Genomic DNA, 22334 nt, shown 5'->3' on the forward strand with positions numbered 1-22334 from the left:
GCTAGGGCCAAAGCCTTCCTCCTGAGGATAGAGGGAAGATCCCACTGTGCATATGCAAATGTCTGAGCACAGATCTCATAAGTTTGCTGGGTGATGGAGATCATTCAGGGAGGCTTCAAGCTCGAGTTTGCCCATTCCTTAACAGACTGGTTTGTGGATAGAAAAGGCATGCAGAGCAACATTACAGAGAGTACTAAATCTTGAGATCTTCAATACGTGACTCAGACCCTAGTGTCATCAAAAAGGCTTTAGGCACCTAGGAGGATGGGGAAATATATAGAACAAGAAGAGACAATATTGTAATGATGGACTGCATCTTACTATGATGGGTAAAATAATCCTTGCTGAGAAATTCAGGCAATATGTTTCTAGGCATTTAAACTTGAAGGTGGGGGTGGCATATGTATGCAGGACACTTATGGTAGCCACCCCGAGCAAAAGACAAGATGTGACAGTAGTAGAGATATCAATGTACACAACGATATTAGCAATACACGTCCTTAGCAAGGCAACAGGAAATGAAACTAAACAAAAAAACTAGATAAAAAAAATGAAATTGCCACAGAAAAGTAGCTGGAAAGCAGTGACCAATAACGCTTGCAGTCTAGGCAACAAAAATCATGATCTGCAAGCCCTGATGTTAGAGGCAGACTTGGACAGACAGATTTGGGCATGGTTCAATGATTCCCACAGAAGGAATGCAAAAATACTGGGCTATAATCCTTTTAGGAAAGACAGAGATGGTCAAAAGGGTGGAGGAGGAGCTATCTATGTAGATACCAATAACCAAGCAACTGAAATGCAGGAGGCCTGGGGAAAATAAGAAGTGATATGGATAGCTTTGAAAAGAGAAGATGGAACTTCTATCTACATGGGTGTTGTCTACAGACCTCCGACTTAAGCGCAGCAAATTGATAAAGATCCAAAAGCTAGGGAATAAAGGAAGATGTACTGTTGCTGGATGATTTCAATCTGCCAGATTTGGATTGGAAAGTTCCATCTGTGGAATCAGAAAGAAGTAGAGAGATAGTGGATGCCCTTTAAGGAGCTCTGCTCAGACAAATGGTGATGGAACCAATGAGGGAAAAAGCAATACTGGATATGATGCTCACAAATGGGGAAAGTGACTCTAATGTCTGAATAGGTGCCCACCTCAAATGGATCCTCAAATGGTTTAGTTTAATATAACAACTAAAGTAAAGGGCAGCCACACAAAATTCAGTAAAATGGAGGAGTATGTGAAGAACGAGCTAACGGATGGGAGGATATAAGAGAAGTAGAATAACAATGATCTAAGCTGACAGGAGCAATAAAAAAATGGCTACCAACATTTATGTGAAGAAAATAAATACAAGAGAAAAAGGAAACTGATATGGTTCTCCAAACTAGTGGCGGAGAAAATAAAGGCAAAAGTTAACGTTTGTGAAATATACAAATACTCAAGAGGAGTACAAAGCAGAATACCAGATGAAAATGAAAGAACCCAAGAGAGAAAACGTCTAGAGAAAGTTCAGGCTGAAGAGCAAATGGCTAGAAATATAAAAAAGAGAGACAAAAATTTTTTTTCAGGTATATTAGTGAAAGAAGGAAGATGAAAAATAGAATTGTGACACTGCGATGTGGCGATTAATGAGGAAAAATCAAATGTACTAAATGAATACTTCTGTTATGTGTTCAAGGAAGAAAATCTTAGAGAAGGACCGCGATTGGCTTGCAAAGTTGCATATGAGAATGGAGTGCATACCGCACCATTCACGGAAAAAAAGCTTGAAAAATTGAAGATAGATAAAGCCTTGGGATCAGAGCCATCCCAGGATACTGAGGGAGCTCAGAGAGGTTCTGGTGACTCCACTTAAAGATTTCAATAAATCCCTGGAGACAGGGGTGGTTCCATGGGATTGGAGAAGAGCAGATGTGGTTCATCTTCACAAAAGTGGTCACAGAGATGAAGTGGGAAACTACAGACCGGTAAGCCTCACTTCGGTTATTGGAAAAATAATGGAAGCGTTGCTGATGGAGAGGATAGTGACATTTTTAGAATTTAAGGGGTACAAGATCAGAGACAACATAGCTTTACTAAAGGTAAGTTATGCCAAATGAATTTGATTGAATTCTTTAACTGAGTGACCAGTAAATTAGATCAAGAAAGTGCACTAGATATAATTTACTTAGATTTCAGCAAAGCCTTTGACTCTGTTCCTCATAGGAGACTCTTCAATAAACTTGACCGGTTGAAGTTGGGACCCAAAGTAGTGAACTAGATTAGAAACTGGTTGATGGACAGACACCAGAGGGTGGTGGTTAATGGAATTTGCTCAGAGGAAGGAAAGGGGAATACTGAAATTCCTCAAGGATCAGTGCTGGGGCCAATGTGAGTGATATTGCCAGAGGGTTAGAAGGAAAGGTTTGCCTTTTGTGGATGATACCAAGATTGGTAACAGAGTGGACACACTGGAGAGAGTGGAAAACATGAAAAAGGATCTGCAAAAGTTGGAAGAATGGTCTGAAGTCTGGCAACTAAATTTCAATGCACAGAAGTACAGAGTAATGCATTTGAGGAATAGAAATCCGAGTGAGATGTATGTGCTGGGAGGCGAGAGGCTGATATGCATGGATGGAGAGAGGGACCTTGGTGTGATAAAGGAGGAAGACGACAAAGCAGTGTGACAAGGTGGTGGCTGTAGCCAAGTGGATGGTAAGGTGTATAGAGAGAGGCATAACCAGCTGAAGAAAGGAGGTGTTGATGAGGGCCCCTCTTGGAGTATTGTGTTCAGTTTTGGAGGCCTTATCTGGTCAAAGATATAAAAAAGACGTGAAGCAGTACAGAGGAAAGCGACAAAAATGGTAGGGGGTTTGCGCCAAAAGAATTGAGAGAGACTAGAAGACCTCAACCTTTATACTCTGGAGGAGAGGAGGGACAGGGATGATATGATACAGACATTTAAATATATGAAAGTATTAATATATGACCAAATCATTTCCAGAGAAGGGAAATTGGTAAAACTAGACATAAATTGAGATTGAGGGGAGGTAGACAAGAGTAACCTTAGGAAATTATTTTTCATGGAGAGGGTGGTGGATGTGTGGAATGCCCTCTCGAGGGAGGTGATGGAGAGGAAGACTGTGATAGAATTTTTTAAAAAGTGTGGAAACACAGAGGATTGCTAATTTAAATAGGAAAGAGCTAACTTTCACAGTCTGAATCCTGCAAAGGAGATGGTTTGTATAGGCTGGAGCAAGCTTCAATTGCAGCTCCAGTAATTGGAAACTAAGGTCGGTACCATCTAGACTTCTAAGGTCTATGGCCTAGAAATAGCAAACATAAGAACTTAAGAATAGCCTTACTGGGTCAGACCAATGGTTGATCAAGCCCAGTAGCCCGTTCTCACGATAGCCAATCCAGGTCACTAGCACCTGGCCAAAACCAAAAGAGTAGCAAAATTCTATGCTACTGATCCAGAGCAAACAGTGATTTCCCCATGTCTTTTTCAATAACAGACTATGGACATTTCCTCCAGGAAATTATCCAAACCTTTTTTAAAACCAGCTACGCTATCTGCTCTTACCACAACCTCTGACAATGTGTTCCAGTGCTTAACTATTCTCTGAGTGAAAAAAATATGTCCTCCTATTGGTTTTAAAAGTATTACTCTGTAACTTCATCGAGTGTCCCCTAGTCTTTGTAATTTTTGACGGAGTGAAAAATCGATCCACTTGTACCCTTTCTACTCCATTCAGGATTTTGTAGACTTCAATCATATCTCCTTCAGCATTCTCTTTTCCAAGCTGAAGAGCCTAACTTTTTAGCCTTTCCTCATGCAAGAGGCATTCCATCCCCTTTATCATCTTGGTCCCCTGTATCGTTCCATAGTGTAACCTCATCTGGAGTGTTGTGTTCAATTCTGGTCTCCTTATCGCAAGAAAGATATAGTGGCACTAGAAAAGGTTCAAAGAAGAGAACGGGCTTCTGGGCTTGATGGATCATTGGTCTGACCCAGTAAGTCTACTTTTATATTCTTATTATCGCTCTTCTTTGAACCTTTTCTAGTGCCGCTATCTTTCTTGAGATAAGAAGACAAGAATTGAATGTAATACTCCAGGTGAGGTCATACCATGGAGCAATACAGAGGCATTATAACATTCTTAGTCTTGTTAGCCATCCCTTTTTTAATAATTCCTAGCATCTTGTTTGCTTTTTTGGCTGCCACCATACATTGGGCAGAAGGTTTCATCTTATTGTCTACAGTGACACCCAGATTCTTTTCTTGGGCGCTAACCCCAAAGGTGGACCTAGCATCTGGTAACTGTCATTTGGGTTAATCTTCCTAATGTGTACCACTTTGCATTTGTCCACATTAAATTTCATCTATCACTTGGGTGCCCAGTCTTCCAATTTCCTAAGGTCTGCCTGCAATTTTTCACAATCTGCATGCGTTTTAACAACTTTGAACAGTTTAGTGTCATCTGCAAATTTAATCACCTCACTCGTCATCCCAATTTCCATATCATTTATAAATAAGTTAAATAGTACCAGTCCCAGTACAGATCTCTGCGGCACTCCACTGTTTACTCTCCTCCATTAAGAAAATTGACCTTTTAACCCTACCCTCTGTTTTCTATCTGATAACCAGCTCCTAATCCATAACTGAACTTTGCCATCTATCCTTTGACTCTTTAATTTTTTTCAAGAACATCTCATGAGGAACTTTGTCAAAAGCTTTCTGAAAATCTGAATACACTACATTAGCCGGCTCACTTTTGTCCACATGTTTATTCACACCTTCAAAGTAGCCAAGCAAGTTGGTGAGGCAAGATCTCCCACAGCTGAATCCATGCTGACTCTGTCTCATTAAATCATGTTTATCTACGTGGTCCACAATTTTATTTTTTATAATTGTTTCCATCAATTTTCCCAGCAGACTGGATGGACCAGTCAGGTCTTTATCTGCTGTTATTTACTATATTTTTATGTAATTTCACCCGAGGAGATTTGTAGGGCAGTGACCTGGTCCACACTGCATACATTTTCCAAGTTCTATAAAGTAGACTTGGCAGCAAGGAAGGACACTGTATTGGGTCCTCAGAGTTACAAGCAGATGCAGAGGTCTCACTCTAGTTTTCTGGAACTGCTTTTTTATGTCCCTACTGTCCAGAATGATACAACTATTATACTAAAAAAAGAGATTAGGTTCTTACTTTCTAATATCTTTTCTAGTAGATAGGTGTGTCATTCTGGAGCCCCACCCTGTCAGTTATTTCTCCACCTGCCTACTCAATTAGATAGTTCAAGTCAAATCTAAGATTTTTATCTCTGTCTGCCGTAAAGGGTACGAAGAATAATATATTGAGATAGAACATTAGGTAATGTTTGAACTCCATAAATGTTTCTGATTTGTATGGTTATTCTGAAGTTTGGATTGTTCCATTGCAATGTTTAACATGTTTGTTATACTTTTAGAGCAGACTACATACACGGATCTATCTATGAATTTATCCAACCCACACTTGAATGTATACAGACTGACTCAAAAGGGTTTTTTTTGGATAATTTATAAATACCTGAATTTAACAATATTACTTTTGCACATAAAGTGCATCAAGCGAGCAAACTCATAAAGTCTAAAGGCAAGTGGCACAACAGCAAGTCTCCCCCGAGGAAGGCTTCATTAGCTGAAACGCTTCAAATCTAGTGAAAGCGTCTGTAAGCATCGGGCAATTTATGGTCCCCCACCGTTGGCCATGGCTGAGAAGCCATCAAAATAAGTGTTGTTGCTCTTGTTGGTTTTGTATTAAGTGGATAGTTGTTCTTGTTGCTTTTGCATCAAGCACATAGTTTTGAATAGGAAAATTGTACCTCTTATTAGATTTAGTTAGTTATATTACTTATTTTGCTTAATAAATTTAATAAAAATTTAGGGTAGGAAGGAGGTTTTGAAGTAGATGATTACATCATATGCATTCAGAATGAGGACTTGAAATAACATCTAAGTTATAAGAGGTCTCTTTCTTGAGAATTTTGCATTTTTATGATACTTCAACCTCATTATTAACTACAGGGAGGAGTTGTATATATATTTTTTAAAATTTTAGGTGATGGTGTATATGTTTATATTTAAAATAAATGAACTAAAACATTAACTTTTAATAATTTAAAGCACTTTATGTGCAAAAGTAAAAATTCAGGTATTTATAAATTATCCAAAAAAACCCCTTATTGAGTCAGTCTGTATACTTTTAGAGTAGAGCAGCCCTGTATTTTGGGGAGTCTCCCCAGACCCTTCCTTTTTATGTGTATCTATATAGGGCTATTGCCTGCTTTGGTAACAAACTGAAGGTGGCAGCTGAGCCCTTGGTTGAAGGAGGAGTTGAAAACCTGGAATGGATTCCTTCTGCACAGCTCGCAAGCATGGAAAGAATACCCTACTGTCCAGAATGACACACCTATCTACTAGAAAAGATATTACCATGGTAAGAACCTAATCTCTTTTTAGTGATCATGTCTTGTCTATTTAAGTATATATATTTTAAAATGTAATGATACATATTATTGTGTGTGAGATCTCCAAAGGAGAAATGTTTGAAATTTATTTAACAGGGTGGGAAAATCGGAAAGTCTGTGCCAAACATTCTTGATGACATCATTGCCTCAGTTGTAGAAAACACAATTCCAGCCACCAGACCACCAAAGGCCAGTATAAAATTGGAGCTGAAGGAAGAAACAGCAGATGGACAAAAGTTTGTTGTAGAGAAGCGTGAAAAAATGTACCATGATATTCCACATTCACAGATCTGTGATGGACATGTTCTATGGCTGAAAGACCACAAACACAGCAACAGTTGGAAGCTCTTTCAAGAATGTTGGAAACAAGGCCAGGTTAGTATCTAAGCAATTCCAATAGTGCACATTGCCAGTTCTGAATTGTGAAAATCGACAGTGTAATGTGTACTGCTTAATTTATTTTAAACAGCACAGTTATCTTTTGGATCTTGATTATTCTGACATAATGAGTAGAAGGGAAGACATTGTTCCATAGAGACAACTGAACCCACCTTGTCTATGCAGGTGTTTATTTATTAGCTGATTTGCAGAATTTGTAATAAACTTGCTGTCATCATCCAAGCAGTTAATATGGTTATTTATAAAAGGTTTTGACTTGTATGGTGCTTTGTACTTCAATATTTGTGTGAATTGTAATTGGACTTTGATGATTGTAAACATCAGAGCCACATTTAGCAGTTTTTCCATAGACACAAGCTTAAGGAGAAAAACACTTCACAAAGTAACAGCAAAACAAAGGAGCAGAGATGACAGCAAAATGATTATTAAAAGTCAAAAATGTATATTATTTCCAAGAGGACCTGATATGAGCTATGTTTTGGCATATCTGTTTGTATCAGGAGTCCAACATCATCTGAATGCACATGAAGCTGAGTATTGGCCGTCAGCTGCGGTCTGTAAAATTTCAGCAGGAATCTTTCTTAGTTCTGCATATCTTTTGTTTGTTCACTCATTCCTGAATCTTTCAGATGATAATGGACCACAGATGCAGGCAAACATGCAAAAACATGGCCCATGTCAGGTCCTCTGGCATGCAATGTACATTTTTTAAAAACTTTTTTAATGGAAGTTTTAATATACTGTATATACTCAAATATAAACCGGGATTTTTGGGCAAAATGGGGGTCCCGGTTTATATTCGGGTCAATGCCCCCTCCCAGAATTTTTTTTAAGGCTACCACTGCCAGGCTCTGCCCCCGCCACCCTCCCTGCCCTAGCCTCATACAGCACCTCATCTTGGCGATCCGCGGTGGAGGTGCAGTGGGAAAGAGTGAACTTTCCCAGTTCCTACCCTGCTGCCGCAAGTTCCTTCGGCCGCTGAGTAACACAAGCAGGATCGCGATTTGGCGTTGCTGCTCGGTACTGAGAGGCATCCTTACTGGTTCCCGCGAATTCTGGGTGCAGAGCCTGACTGGGGAGGTGAGGATGGAAGGGTGCTGGGTGCAGAGCCTGACAGGGGAGGAAAGATGGGGGCTGGGTGCAGAGCCTTACGGGGCAGGACACTTGAATATTAAGCCGCCTGACTTATATTTGAGTCAACCATTTTTCCTCCTTTTCGGGGGAAATAGGGGGTCTCGACTTATATTCAGATTAACTTATATTCAAGTATATATGGTAACAATGACTCATAATAAAACAACATCAATACAGTGGTACCTCGGTTTACGAGTGCACCAGTTTGCGAGTGTTTTGCAAGACGAGCAAAACATTTGCAAACTTGGTGCCTCGTAAACCGAGCTTGCCTCGCTGTATGAGCGCCGCCCCCCCCCCCACGATCCGGCATTCCCCCAGCGATCCGGCATCCCCCCCGCTCGCGTTGCCCCCCCTCCACCGCAATCCTACTCCCCCCCCCCCCCCCCCGAGCAGTCAATGACACCCTTTACCCGACCTGGCACCAGTGTCGGTGCCCGAAGATCCTCCCTCTTCTGGCGCGGCCTGGGCTGGGCAGTGCGTCGGAGATCCTCCTTCTTCTGGGCTGGGCTGGGCTGGCTTTGAGCATTTGCGCATGCTCAAAGCCTTCTGGTCTCACTCTCTTCGAGATTGAGAGCGAGACCAGAAGGCTTTGAGCATGCGCAAATGCTCAAAGCCAGTCCAGCCCAGCCCAGAAGAAGGAGGATCTCCGACGCACCGCCCAGCCACGCCAGAAGAGGGAGGATCTTCGGGCACCGGCACTGGTGCCAAGTCGGGTAAAAGGTGTCATTGACTGCTCGGAGGGGAAGTAGGAACGCGGTGGAGGGGGGGCAACGCGAGCGGGGGGGATCGCTGGGGGGGATGCCGGATCGCGGGGGTGGTGGTTTGGAACAGCCTCAGATTCCTCAAAGGGGGAGGAGAATGGAGCAGTGCCGGTAGCCTCGTGGGGGGGGGAGATGGTGGAACCAATCAAAGCAGTTTCCCTTACTTCCTATGGGGAAACTTGCTTTGATATACGAGCAATTTGGTTTACGAGCATGCTTCTGGAACGAATTATGCTCGTAAACCAAGGTTCCACTGTATAAACATTTTCTTAAAATTTGTTAATACATTGTCAGTCACATGGATCACCACTCTTCCCCCCCCTTCCTTCTAAAAATGGTATTCCCCCTGATGTCAACCACATGAAGGATGGTCTAAAGTTCCTTCTCAATCCAATAAAAGATGACAATATGGACAAATATAAATAGGTATGAATGTGAAAACCTCTTTGTCGAACTGCTCATGTTTAATAGTGCTTTGTTCTTTAGGCTGTATAAGGGTCCCATGTTTTATGGAAATTAGGTATCTGGCCCATTTTGAGTGCAGTTAGTTTAACCATCAAATAAATATAATCCAGTCTGCAATGAATTATCTGCAGAGGAGTACATTGCTGCTTCCATACTGCTGCAAGTGTGATTCTGGTTGCAGCAAATATGCCGGAGGCTAGTTTGTGTAGGATGAGCATCACCCCAAGTAGTTTAATGTGCAATGAGTAATATTCAGTTGTGAATGAATGCTGTTCATTATCTGCAGATTTTTCTGTCTTGATTTATTTTGTTGTTGGGGGGGGGAGGGGAAAGGATGACTTGTGCTTCCACTGCATTGATTCCATGTTGGACTCAGAATATCTGTGATAGACCCAAGTCTCATCTCCAGTCACCAAACAATGAAAAAATTTCACTTGGTCTTCATGGAGCATCTCCAAGTTCTCCTGACAGCAATGGAGCTTCGTGGCCTTCTGACATGGCGTCAGCATTCTTGCACTAACCTTGGACATGCCCAACTTTTCATGAATTATTTTCCAAACTGTACCTGCCGAGATGCCTATTTATTCAGCTATTTGGAAAATCTTAATTTGTCTATCTGTCTGACATCTTGCACATTTCTGTGGAAGTTGCTTCCACAAGCTGTTTAGTGTGAGGGTCATCTTCAATGGTCTACCTCACTTAAACTTCTTGCTCCAAAATTTTACTTTGTTTACTTTTGCTTTAATAGGGCAGGCTCACGATAAACTGCATTTATGCATTCATGGATCTCATTTGACTATTTTCCTTCTTTTTTGAGAAATTTTACCACTGAATGGTGCTCCTTGTATATTGCTAATTCATACAAAGTCATTGAAGCAGTTTACAATTTCAAACTAAATACTTTTAGGGGGAGCACACAGAAGAAACAATCTAAAAGCAGAACAAAAAGAAAGGAGGGTTACATGAGGGAAAACAAGATGAGCAATATTATAATCTCTTAAGGGGAAACGGGATGGACAAAACAAAAGAGAAAAGCACAGTAAAAAGGCAGTATTCTCTCCCCCCCTCCAAACCCTCCCCCCCTCCAAAACACCCCCAAACTAGTATGGCCTGCTCCTGGATCAATTGGATAACTGCCCAACAAGACCAGAGTTGTATTTGCAGCTCTGTCACTTAATTGCTCTGACCTAATCCAGTCCTATGGAAGCTCTCCCCCTCTTCAATGATTTGTTAAATCTCTATGTGGAAGATTCTCAAAAATTACTATGCCTTTAATGATGGTTGCTAAACCATCTCTAGTCAGAGATAGCAAGGGAGAACTTTTCTTTTCTGCTGCTCTCCCTGGTAGGTGGCTGATTGCAGGAGGGAGTGGGCATCCCTCCTGCCATGTATGTCAGGAGCTTGGGAGTGGGCATCCCTCCTACCACGGGTGTCAAGAGTTTTTCTGGGGTGGCTGATGGCGTGAGGGAATGGGCATTACTTCTGCCTCATGTGTCCAGAGTTTGTCGGGGGGCAGGTGGCGGTGGGTGGGAGTGGGCATCCCTCCTATCAAGGGTGTTGAGAGTTTTGGGTGGCCGACAGTGGGAGGGAATGGGCATTCCTCTTGCTTCATGTCTGGAGTTTGTCGGGGGGTGGGTGGCGGCAGGAGGGAGTGGGCATCCCTCCTGCTGATGTTGTACATCAGGGGTCTCAAAGTCCCTCCTTGTGGGCCGCAATCCAGTCAGGATTTCAGGATTTCCCCAATGAATATGCATGAGATCTATGTGCATGCACTGCTTTCAATGCATATTCATTGGGGAAATCCTGAAAACCTGACTGGATTGCGGCCCTCAAGGAGGGACTTTGAGATCCCTGTTGTACATGGTGTTGGGGGATCTGGGCAGTAGTGGGCAAGGAGGAACTTTTCTTTCTGCTGCTCTCCCTGCCGGTTAATCAGCTGAGCTGGCAGGACTCAGGGAGACCTGCAGCTCAGTTGATCGGGGCAGGGAGAGCAGCTTTGACAGAAGGGAGTTGATGTGCTTAGCAATTGCACTTCTAAGCAAGCACCAGACACAGTTCCTCCTGCTCTTTGCTGATGACTCTCTGCAAAAGTAACGTGCATATAGGTGTTTAAAATTATCCATCAGTCAAATCAACTTGTATTAATCAAAATTGGAAACATCTTTTTTGTATCAATATACATTTCAGAAGGCTTTAGAATCCTATTTGTTTACTAACTAAGCTCAGAAGATTTTTTAAAAGATGTTTTATTGGTAATTCTCCTAGAACTGTAGGATTTCTTCTATTGTAATCCGCTTAGAATCTGTGTGGAAATTTAGCAGAATATAAGAAGTATATATAGTATAGAACTATATTGGGGGGGGGGTTCTTTTATTTACTTTCTTTACATAAAGATCTAGGATGTATGTGGTATCCATGTATTGAGAGTAGTGATTTGTGGTTCTCTACTAAAGATTGGTTTTTCAGTGACTGAATTAAACAGGAAGGAGAATGGGGGAATGCCTTGTAGTTAGAACAGTTTTCAAATTCATCATCTTGAGTGAATCTCTTTATAAGGCAGTTAATAAGTCTCTCCCTCCCCCCCTCCCAATAAAAAAATTTTACAAACCAGGCAGACACACATTATTTCCTTCAGGTAAGACAGACCACTTTCAACTCCCTGGAGAACCATTCAAGGTGATGGCATGGGATTGCATAGCACCTTGATAGATTTGGCAAAAGGTTGGAACCCTGCCAGAGAGGGAATTTTTAAATGTTAAATTTACCTAGTTTTGATAGTAATTTTACCCTTGTGAAGTTTGATAGCACTAAATAGTACATGAAGCATGTTGAGAGAATAATAATTTTGTTTTATTCTTTTTTGGGGGGAGGAGGGGCAGAATGTGCTTGCTAGAAGTGTTGTTTACAATAAATCTGTCTATAAATCATACCTAGTTCTGGTTTATCATTTATACCTTATGAATATAATTTTGATGCAATTTAGCAAGATGTATGGTAGTATGGTAAGCCATTTTCTTTATCCCAGGACAAGCAGGCAATATATTCTCACAGATAGGTGACGTCACTTTAATTTCTTTAGAAGTCTTGAGACCTCCCGTACTGTGCATGCACAAGTGCCTTCCTGCCTGATGTCCACTCAAGGGACCATCAGTTCTTAGTAATCTATGGAACTAAGAAGTTGTAAGTGCATGTGATTCTTCTCACTTTTTCCTATCTTCCCTTCATTAATTTTTATTTCAAGTACTGTACTTCCCATCTAAATTGTTCCTTTTTTTGTTTTTGATATTTCACAACCTTCAGACCTTTCTCGGCCTTTTTTCAGGCCGGCGGCATCGAGCCTTTTCCAGACCCTTGATCACTTGACATCTGGTACGATTGAGTCCTTTGATTTTGCTTTGGCTGTTTTTCCATCAATGTCCAAGCCTTCTAACGGGTTCAAGAAGTGTACCCAGTTCAATAGGGCCATATCCATTACTGACCTGCACAGCTGGTGCCTTCAGTGTCTTGGTCCTGAGCATCACGTAGATTCTTGTGTCCGCCATTCTACACTCCAGAACTCTTATGTTGACCAGCAGAGTTCTCAGCTACAACTTCTATATGCCATTCTGTCTTAAACAACTCATAAAGAAGTTGGCTGATTTTGAACAATATATCCCATCTGAGTGTCTTCTAGAATTCCAGAGACTACACATAGCCTACTTCAGACCACAAAGTTTTAAGCAAGATCAACTTTGATGTATTTGATGTGACATCCAGAGTTTTGACTGTCTATTGCTATGAGACATTTTCCATGTTTGAGAATCCCTGACATGGACATTAATATTCAAGATCATCTAGCGAATATTCCCTGCTTTGATAAAGGAACTCTTTGAGGACAAAGTCGAGGATGCCAACCAAAGACTTGCGTGACATGAACCAAGCTGTAACACCTTAATGGACTCCAAGGCTAAGACTCAGCCATCTAAGTCTTCCGAGACCTTCTCCCTCTTCCTATAAGAGACGTTATCCAACCACCTTGTCCTCTTCTAAACCCCAACCACAGAACAGGCAGAAATTGCAGAAGCCTCAAAAGCCTCAGACTTCAGCTCCTCAGAAACCAGCTCAGTCTTTTTGACATGCTTCTAGTGAGCATAGCTGCAATACCCCCCCCCCCATCTCAGCCACCTCCCCAACCCGTTGGAGGCCGATTTTTTTTAATTATTATTATTTTTTTTAATATCATCAATGCTGGACTCTAATTACCATAGACACGTGGGTTCTCAAAGTCATACAAGAGGGCTACTGTCTCCATTTTATCGCCATTGCTCCAGACAACTCTCCAAGAGAGTCCTCTTTCACATCTCAACAGATGTTCCTTCTTCTTCAGGAAATCGAAGCTCTACTTCAACTAAATGCCATAGAAGTAGTATTCCTTTCCCAGAAAAATCAGGAGTTCTACTCCAGCTATTTCCTAATTCCAAAGACAATGAGAAGTCTTCATCCATTCTCGACCGAGCTTTCAACAAATATTTAGTCGGAGAATTTTCGCATGCCATCTCTGGGGTCTCTATACCTACTTCTAGAACAAAATGATTAGCTGTGTTCTCTAGACCTCAAAGAGGCCTACACACACATTCCCATCCATCTGGACCACATAAAGTTTCTTTGTTTTCATTTAGGTCATTATTTTCAATACAAATTTCTACCATTCGACCTTACGCCCACGGGTTTCAAATATTTCGTTATCTAGATGATTGGTTGGTAAAACCTGCATCACAGTGCACTCAGCCACACAAGTGACCATAGCTTTTCTCCAGCTTCAAGGGTTCAAAATAAATTTTCCAAAGTCTCATATTCAACCCACTCAAGTGTTGGAGTTCATAGGGCCATGCTCGACACGACTTCTATGAGCTTTCCTACCCCAGCAAAGGCAAAATACCTTGCTTCAGCTTTGCACTCATGTCCTCTTTATAAAACATCTCACTAAGAAACATGATGCGTCTCATGGGTCACATGGCATTCACAGTTCATTTAACTCCCTTCGCTTGACTTCATATCAGATCAGTGGAGCCTGGTATCTCAGTGGTCTCAGACCACAGATTCCTTATCCCAACGGATCAAAGTCACCTTGCCTCTCCATCAATCTTTTTAGTGGTAGTTGAATCTGGCAGATCTCTCCAGAGGTTTGCTATTTCACATATCTTCCCATCAGAGGGTGCTCAGACTGATGCCTCCATGTATGCATGGGGAGCTCACCTGGATAGTGTCCGGACTCAGGGACTGTGATCTGCTCGAGAAAAGACACTTCATATCAACCTGTTAGAATTGTGGGCAATTTGCAATGCCCTGAAGACATTTCAGGATTGTCTTTCCAACCGTGCCCTCCTTGTTAGAACAGACAATCAAGTGGCCTTGTACTACATCAACAAGCAGGGGGGAACGGGCTGTCTTCCTCTTATGTCAAGAAACTGAACACATTCGTAACTGGGCAATTCCTCAAAACATATTTCTCAAAGCCATATATGTCCAAGGCAAACAGAATGCCCTAGCCAACAAGCTCAGTAGATTTCTTCAGCCGCAGAATTAGACTCTCAACTCCAAAGTCTTATACCACATCTTCTCGATTTGGGGAGCTCCTCAGATAGACCTGTTTGTGTCTCCCCTCAACAAGTTACCTCTCTCAGACTGTACACTCCTCATCGTCTGGAAATGGATGCATTTCTTCTGGATTAGTCAGGCAAGTTCCTGTATGCATTTCCGCCAATAGTTCTGAAGAAGTTAATCAAATTCAAACAAGAGTCAGCCACTGTGATCCTAATAGCTCCTCAGTGGCTCAGACAGCTTTGGTTTTCCCTTCTATTTCAACTGAGTATCATGGATTCAGTTCCATTACAGATCTTTCCATCTCTACTCACTCAGAGTTAAGATTCTCTTTTACATCCTAATCTGCAGTCTCTGCACCTAACAGCTTGGTACCGCTTGACCTGACTTCAGCAGATTATAATCTTTCTGACTCTGTACAAGCCGTTATAGCTGCTTCCAGAAAGCCGCCTACTCACAATGCTATCAACTGAAATGGACACACTTCATTTTGTGGTGTAATCTCCATCAACTCAATAACCTCCATCAATTCAATAACCTCCACATCTCCTCCTATTGGATTACCTTCTCTATTTATCCAACTCTGGTTAGAGTTCATCTCAGTTCTATAAGTGCTCCTTTCAATAATAAACCGTTAGCCACTCATCCACTTATTCCCAATTTATGAAAGAACTCTTGAACTCAAAACCTCCACTAAAACTGGGATCTCAATATAGTCCTCACCAGTCTGATGAAGCCGCCGTTTGAACTATTGGCATCTACTCATCTTAAGTTTCTCACTTGGAAAGTGATCTTCTTGATTTGTGTCACTTATGCTCGTCGAGTGAGTGAACTACAAACGTTGGTTTGTGATCCACCATTTATATCATTTCATCATGACAAAGTGGTTCTCAGAACTCATCCTAAGTTCCTTCCCAAAGGTGTTATGGGATTTCATCTGAATCAATCCATTGTGCTACCTATATTCTTTCCAAAGCCTCATTCTCATCCTGGAGAAACAGCTCTTCACACATTGAATTGTAAATGTCACACAGGTCTTCGCCTCAACAGTTCATCTCTTTTGATCCTAACAGGATGAGTCTGCCTGTAACCAAATGACCTATTTCCATGTGATTAGCTGCCTGAATTTCCTTTTGCTATGCTCAGGCTGGGCTACAGTTAGAGGGTCGTGTTACAGCACACAAGGTCTTAGCTATGGCAGCATCAGTGACTTTTTTTGCGTTTCACTCCCATTGAAGATATTTGCAAACAGCTATTGGTCCTCAATTTACACATTTACATCTCACTACTATCTGGAATCCTATTCCAGCCGAAATGATCATTTCAGCCAAGCAGTTTTACAGAATTTATTTTTTTCCTAATGGCCATCTCTTCCATCATCCCATTCAGTAAGCTAGGGAGTCCCATATGTGAGAATATGCTGCCTGCTTGTCCTAGAATAAAGCACAGTTACTTACTGTAACAAATGTTATTTGGGGACAGCAGGCAGATATTCTCGCATCCCTCCCACTTCCCCTGGTTGGCTTCTTAGCTTTCTTACAGAACTGAGGAACTGCGAGCTGATGTCGAGCGGAAAGGCACTTGCGCATGTGCAGTGCGGGCAGTCTTGAGGCTTCTTAAGAAGTTTAAAGTTACAGTACACTTTTATCACTGTCTGTACCAGGCTCCATGGATGATGTCATCTACATGTGAGAATATCTGCCTGCTGTCCCCGGATAACACCTGTTATGGTAAATAATTGTGCTTTTTTTGAATAATGGGAAATATCTTGGAAGTAATTAGAATAGATATAGCCTCTGGAATATGATGGCATCTATAAGTGATCAAATCCCAAAGAGCAAGTAAAATGTGACAAACTGGTGGTTTTCATGATCAGTCATTAAAATCTCTAGAGAAGAAACATCTGAGAAGGTTTTATTGTGAGAATCGCAGAACTTTCACCAAGGTCAGAATTTTTGCCTTTGTGCTTCAAGCTAAATACAGTGTAATTTAATAGTAACTTTCTGTAACTTTCTTTCTCTAGACTGTGTTGGTATCCAGTATACAGAAGAAAATGAATCTCAATCTATGGAAAGCAGAATATATTAGCCAAGATTTTGGAGATCAGCAAGGAGATTTGCTGAACTGTAAAGAGGGCACAATGTCAACTACCAACCTCAGAGAATTCTGGGATGGATTTGAAGATGTGTCAAGTATGTTTATATGCACAGTTCTTATACATAGTGGTAGAACATCATTATGAAACCAAAAAGAATTGACCCCAAGGAATCCACAAAGAAAAGAATCCAAGGAAAACCAAAAAAACCACGACGATGTTCCTAAAATGGACTTTATTAAAAATATAAAAGTTCCAAAAATACAATAAAGCAATCCACATGAAAATAAAATGATCCACATAAAAACCTAAAGGACCTAGTCCGCTGAAAGCGTAGGACCCAACACAACAAGATAGTCTTCTTAAGGGGTCCCTGAAAGTCCTATGGTACGCGGACCGTGTTGGGTCCTACGCTTTCAGCGGACTAGGTCCTTTAGGTTTTTATGTGGATCATTTTATTTTCATGTGGATTGCTTTAATGTATTTTTGGAACTTTTATATTTTTAATAGTCCATTTCAGGAACATCGTCACTCCACAGTGTTTTTTTGGTTTTCGGTAGAACATCATTAGACATTTGTCTCTTATGGTGCAAATCAGTAACAAAAATAAAGCAACAATGTTCATTATGAAACTTGAACACGAACCCATAAGTTTGCAAAAGTCGCAATGACATGTGGAAGTCTCAAGCTCAGCAATGATTAACAAAATGTCATCTGCAAATAAAGATATTGTGAAGATATCAGGACGTACCACAATCCCCTGGATTCTAGTCTAGTCTAATTAGAGCTGCCAATGGCTCTACCGATATAGCGAAAAGTAAAAGGGATAGGGAACATCCTTGCCTTGTCCTCCTAGCAACTGCCTTGCACCGCTGGAGATTTGAGGAGGCAGCTGGCAGCCATCCAGCGAGGGACATATTTAAGGGAGATTTTAAAAAGGTACCGGGGGGGGGGGGGGGGGGATGATTTAAAAAGGTACCGGGGGTGGATTGGATGATTTTTAAAATTTAGATGTGCCACCCCATTTAAGTAAGCCGTGCCCATAGACAGGTTTGTAAAACCCATGTATAGGCCACGGCCTATATATGGGGAAATACAGTACTAGATTTGCTTGGTTTTGTATTTATGCATATCCTTTACACATTGAACATAAAGTTAAAAAAGGGGTTCAAGTCACTCCAATACTGGGTAAATGTCTCATCAAAGCATGCTATAGGGGTAAGGTTTCTAGATGCCATAAATAACTGCTTCCTACAACAAATGCTCCTGGAACAGAAACAAGGAGAAATTTTAGATCCTGGTACAAGAAGTCACAATAGTGGGATCTCTTGGTAGAAGGAATCACAGTGCAATAAAATTTACCAAAATCTCTGGAAGATGGACACTAAAGACATTTATTTTAGTATCATTTAATATTTAAAAAGAGAGACTATGATAAAATGAGGAAATTAGAGTTTTTGCCAGGGTCAAAGTTTTGCTTGAGTTGAGGGCATTATTTAAAAAGGCAAAGAAAAAAAATATTGTTTTAAATCTAATTATATCAAACCAAAAGCAATAAAGCCTTGCATCTTGCTTGAAAAATAATTGACAACAATAGTAAACAAATGGTGCAAATAATGGTAGAACAAAGGAATGTTCATAAATCATAATCATAACACACAATGACTGGATGTTATACAGTCATCACATTCTTGTGTTAGCTTTCTCACTTTAACAAGTACATTTTGTATAATGTACACTGATACTGGAGCCCAGTAGATCAGCTCCTGGTGGCAAGTTAAGTTGGTACCTTCGGGCTCGCCTTAATGGTGGCACGTAGCAGAAGCATTGGAAGGGGGTGAAGGTTTGAGTTGAGTGACTCTCCCATTCCAGCCCGATTCACTCCCCTTCTCTGCTGAAGCTGAATCCCGATGGGGTAGCTCCTTGTGACAGTTGAGCTATCCTGTGTTTGTTTGGTGCCTTCAGGCTTCTGTTAATGGCAACATGCAGCATAAGCACCTGGGGGGGGGGGTTGCGACTCTCCCATGCCAGCCCAACTCATTCCCCTCTTCTGCCAACACTGGATTCTGGTGGCATTGCAGCTGCCCTTTATGGGTAAGGGGCTACTCAGATGTCCTGCCTCTTCCAGGTGGGAGGGACAGTTTCACTGACTCGCTCTCCAAATGTGCTTGGAAGAAAATTAAAATTACTTTTATTTCTAACTTCTGATTGCTTCTGTTCACTGGAGATTAAATCAAATCAAATGACTCCTGTGAAATTATTTGGAAGTTTTAATGCAGAAGGATATTCAGCAGAATATTAGAAATTTATAGCTAATTTAAGTTAAAGATAGGAGCTTCAACTCAATTTTTGATCCCAATGTTCTTGGATGATACAATTGATGCAGATCATTGGAGGCTTTTTTGTTGTAAAATAGAAGCAGCACAGAGCAAAAGCAGAGAAACAGTGCTTTCTTGAAAAGTGCAGAGAAGCAAAAGGTTGCATTCATCCAAGCAAAACAGATGAAAATAACTAACTGAAGGAAAGAAAACTCAAAATAAAACTCAGGACTAGTATCCCAACATAGACTGAGCAGAAGTATGTAAAATCTTGACCAGTATAAAACCAAATATTGTATTATTTAGCCTGAATTGTAGGAGCCTGATGTGAACATAGCCTCTGTCTTCCTCTGCCCCTGCCTAGGATAAGCAGCATAAAATCTGTTTTGGGGCCTGGTTTTGCCACTTTTGGAAACAGGATACTGGGCTTGATGGACCTTTTGGTCTGTCCAAGTATGGCAATTCTTATGTTCTTTTATACCCTTTGTAGAACGACAAAAGCTAAAGAATGGAGAAACTGTTGTATTGAAATTGAAAGACCAGCCTTCAGGTGATGACTTCAAGAATATGATGCCTGCTAGGTATGTATAAAACAAGTGTACCGGTAATTAACTGGTCATTGCCTATCAAGTACAAAACTTCATTAGGTTTTGACTACTGCTTCCCAGACTGGGTTTGGACCTCAAGTGTTATCACTTCATTAGATGAGGTCCTAGAAATAGGGTTACTCTCCCTTAGTCTGGACCTCCATTGTCGTTTAAGCCCAATAGCTGCATTCAGCATGAGGCCTATGAGTTAGTGAACTTTCACAAGCCCTGTCTATACTATTACTATGTGTGTTTCCTACTAGAGACTGGAAACATATGCACAGTACTGGATTGTGTGAGTGAATACTGACACACAGGGACTATGCTGACTGCTGCTCCTATTGCTACCACTCCTACTGGTATTTGCCTTCATGCTTGAATAAGTTGGAGAGGGGGAGAGAAGGAAGTGATGCCAGAAAGGAGGCCTGATATTTTGTTTTCATCATCATCTGGAATCACATGAAGCAACAGTTTTGACTAATAAATGTAAGGTGGTTTGAGTACCTGATTGTAAAACCGCTTAGATAACCTTGATAGGCGGTATATAAAATCCTAATAAAACTTGAAACTTGTTAATAAAATGTATGCATTTATGTTGTTAAGGACAGAAAAAAAAAGTGTGTAAAACTAATGATATTTTGAGAAAGATCTAGTCAAAAGAGGCCTAAGTTAATGTCTTCCTTACTTGTTAGACCCAATAATAGACCTAGAAAAAATTCCACTATCACTTATTCTTACTTGTTAGACCACCTGTAATCCAATAGACATCTAAGTAGTTTACAGACCAAGATGACAACTAGAACATTGTCTTGCAGTAATTGGAAGACATAACTAAAGTGATATAATATTAGTTTGAGAAGAGACATAAGTCAGAAAAGTTGATAAGAAAAAGCTTGCAAAATTTAAGAATTAATTGGAAAGGCTGAGGGAAAAAAGCAGACTTTGACGGAAGCTTTAAACTTAATTGAAGAGGATTCTAGATGAAGAGCGAGTGGTAAGGAGTTCCAGATGGAGACACCAAGCTGAGGGTGTTTTTACAGGAGGAGACCAATTAGTTTTGCTTTGGATGGGACAACCATAAAGTTGGCTTGGGAGGAGTAGAGGTAATGATATGATTGATGAGGAACAAAAAAATGGAAATAGGTAAAGAGGGATTCCTCTATGAGTGAGGATAAGAATTTTAGACTGGATCTTGTTACCAATAAGGGGGCTATGATGGAGGGGTAGCCTAGTGATTAGAGCAGCAGACTGACAACCAAGGAAGCCATGGTTCAATCCTACTGCTGCTCCTTGTGATTTTGAATAAATCCTTAAGTTTTCCATAGCCTCAGGGACTGATGCAGAAAGCTTGCATTAGAACTGTGTGCTGATGGCTAAGCACATGGCTCCTATTCAAACATTATGCCCATCAATGCAGTAAGCTAATTATATGCAAATTTGATGCACACAGAACTTATGTGCTAATCAGAGTGAGTACACCAGATGCATGTGCCCAAGGGTCTACACTAAGGGCAGTACACGTGTGAGCAAAAAAAAAAAATAATAACTTTATTCTTCTATACCGCCACAATCTTGCGACTTCTAGGCGGTTTACAATCAAGAGACCTGGACATTCAGCGAAACACAATATGCAGATATACATAGGAAATACAGATAGCATAGAACTTTAAGAAAGCAAGAATATAGAAATACAATTTGCTTAGCAAGAGTATAAGATGTACATTTTGGTAGGTAATGTCCGAGAGGTATTGATATGTATCTGCACATGTTTTAGAACTATTCTACAACATTAATATTGGCATTGCAAAAGATTCTGGCATCAAATTTTTGTGCTGCCACTATTTTATAGAGAAAAATGTTCCATTGTAGCGATTACTTTTTTCTGCTCAGACCTGTGTGCAGAACTGTTACCGCCCCTGCTCTGTCTTTCTTTGACCTTTGTTCTTCATAGTGGCCATAAAAAAGTTGCAGATAAGACATTAAATCGTCACAGAAGAATGAACCTAACTAACCCCCTCTATACCTCTCAGACCTATCATTCAGGGTTCTTTAATATGCTTGCCCTAGTCTTCTGTGCAATTCTGTGCATCAAGGTGGCAAAGCCAATAACCTCATTACCATTGGTTTTAATGTACAGTATACTGGCATCTAATGCAAGATTTTCCACAGGATTAGCTTCTGTGCAAAACGCTTTTCTGCATTGTGTGCCCAGAAAATTGTAAGTCTAATGCAACTAATATGGACTTAATGGGTTTTAGAAATAAGCCCTTTTAATTCCTGCTATTTTTGACTACAGTAAGTCAATATTCTTCCCCCCACAAAAGATTACTCTGACTTTAAAAAGCATTTGCAAATGGTTTATGTTAAAGAGAATATGGCTGTTCTATTATATGGGTTTAGCTTGTGAAAGGAAAAGGCTTTTTCCTGAGCCTTCACATATCATACATGCAACATGTACTTTCTTTTCCATTATACATGAAGCTCTAATCTCATCAA

The 22334-nt window shown here is 40.8% G+C and overlaps 1 protein-coding gene across 1 annotated transcript in view; it reads left to right on the forward strand.

The window, feature by feature from the left end:
• The window catches only part of JMJD1C (jumonji domain containing 1C), a 593631-nt gene that overhangs the window by 554008 nt on the left and 17289 nt on the right, over positions 1 to 22334 (forward strand). The window contains 3 exon segments of the mRNA XM_033941997.1: positions 6596 to 6874; positions 16862 to 17030; positions 19742 to 19832. Of these exon segments, the coding sequence (XP_033797888.1) occupies positions 6596 to 6874; positions 16862 to 17030; positions 19742 to 19832 (539 nt within the window).

This window comes from Geotrypetes seraphini, chromosome 4, assembly GCF_902459505.1.
Source record: "Geotrypetes seraphini chromosome 4, aGeoSer1.1, whole genome shotgun sequence".
NCBI classification, from domain to species: domain Eukaryota; kingdom Metazoa; phylum Chordata; class Amphibia; order Gymnophiona; family Dermophiidae; genus Geotrypetes; species Geotrypetes seraphini.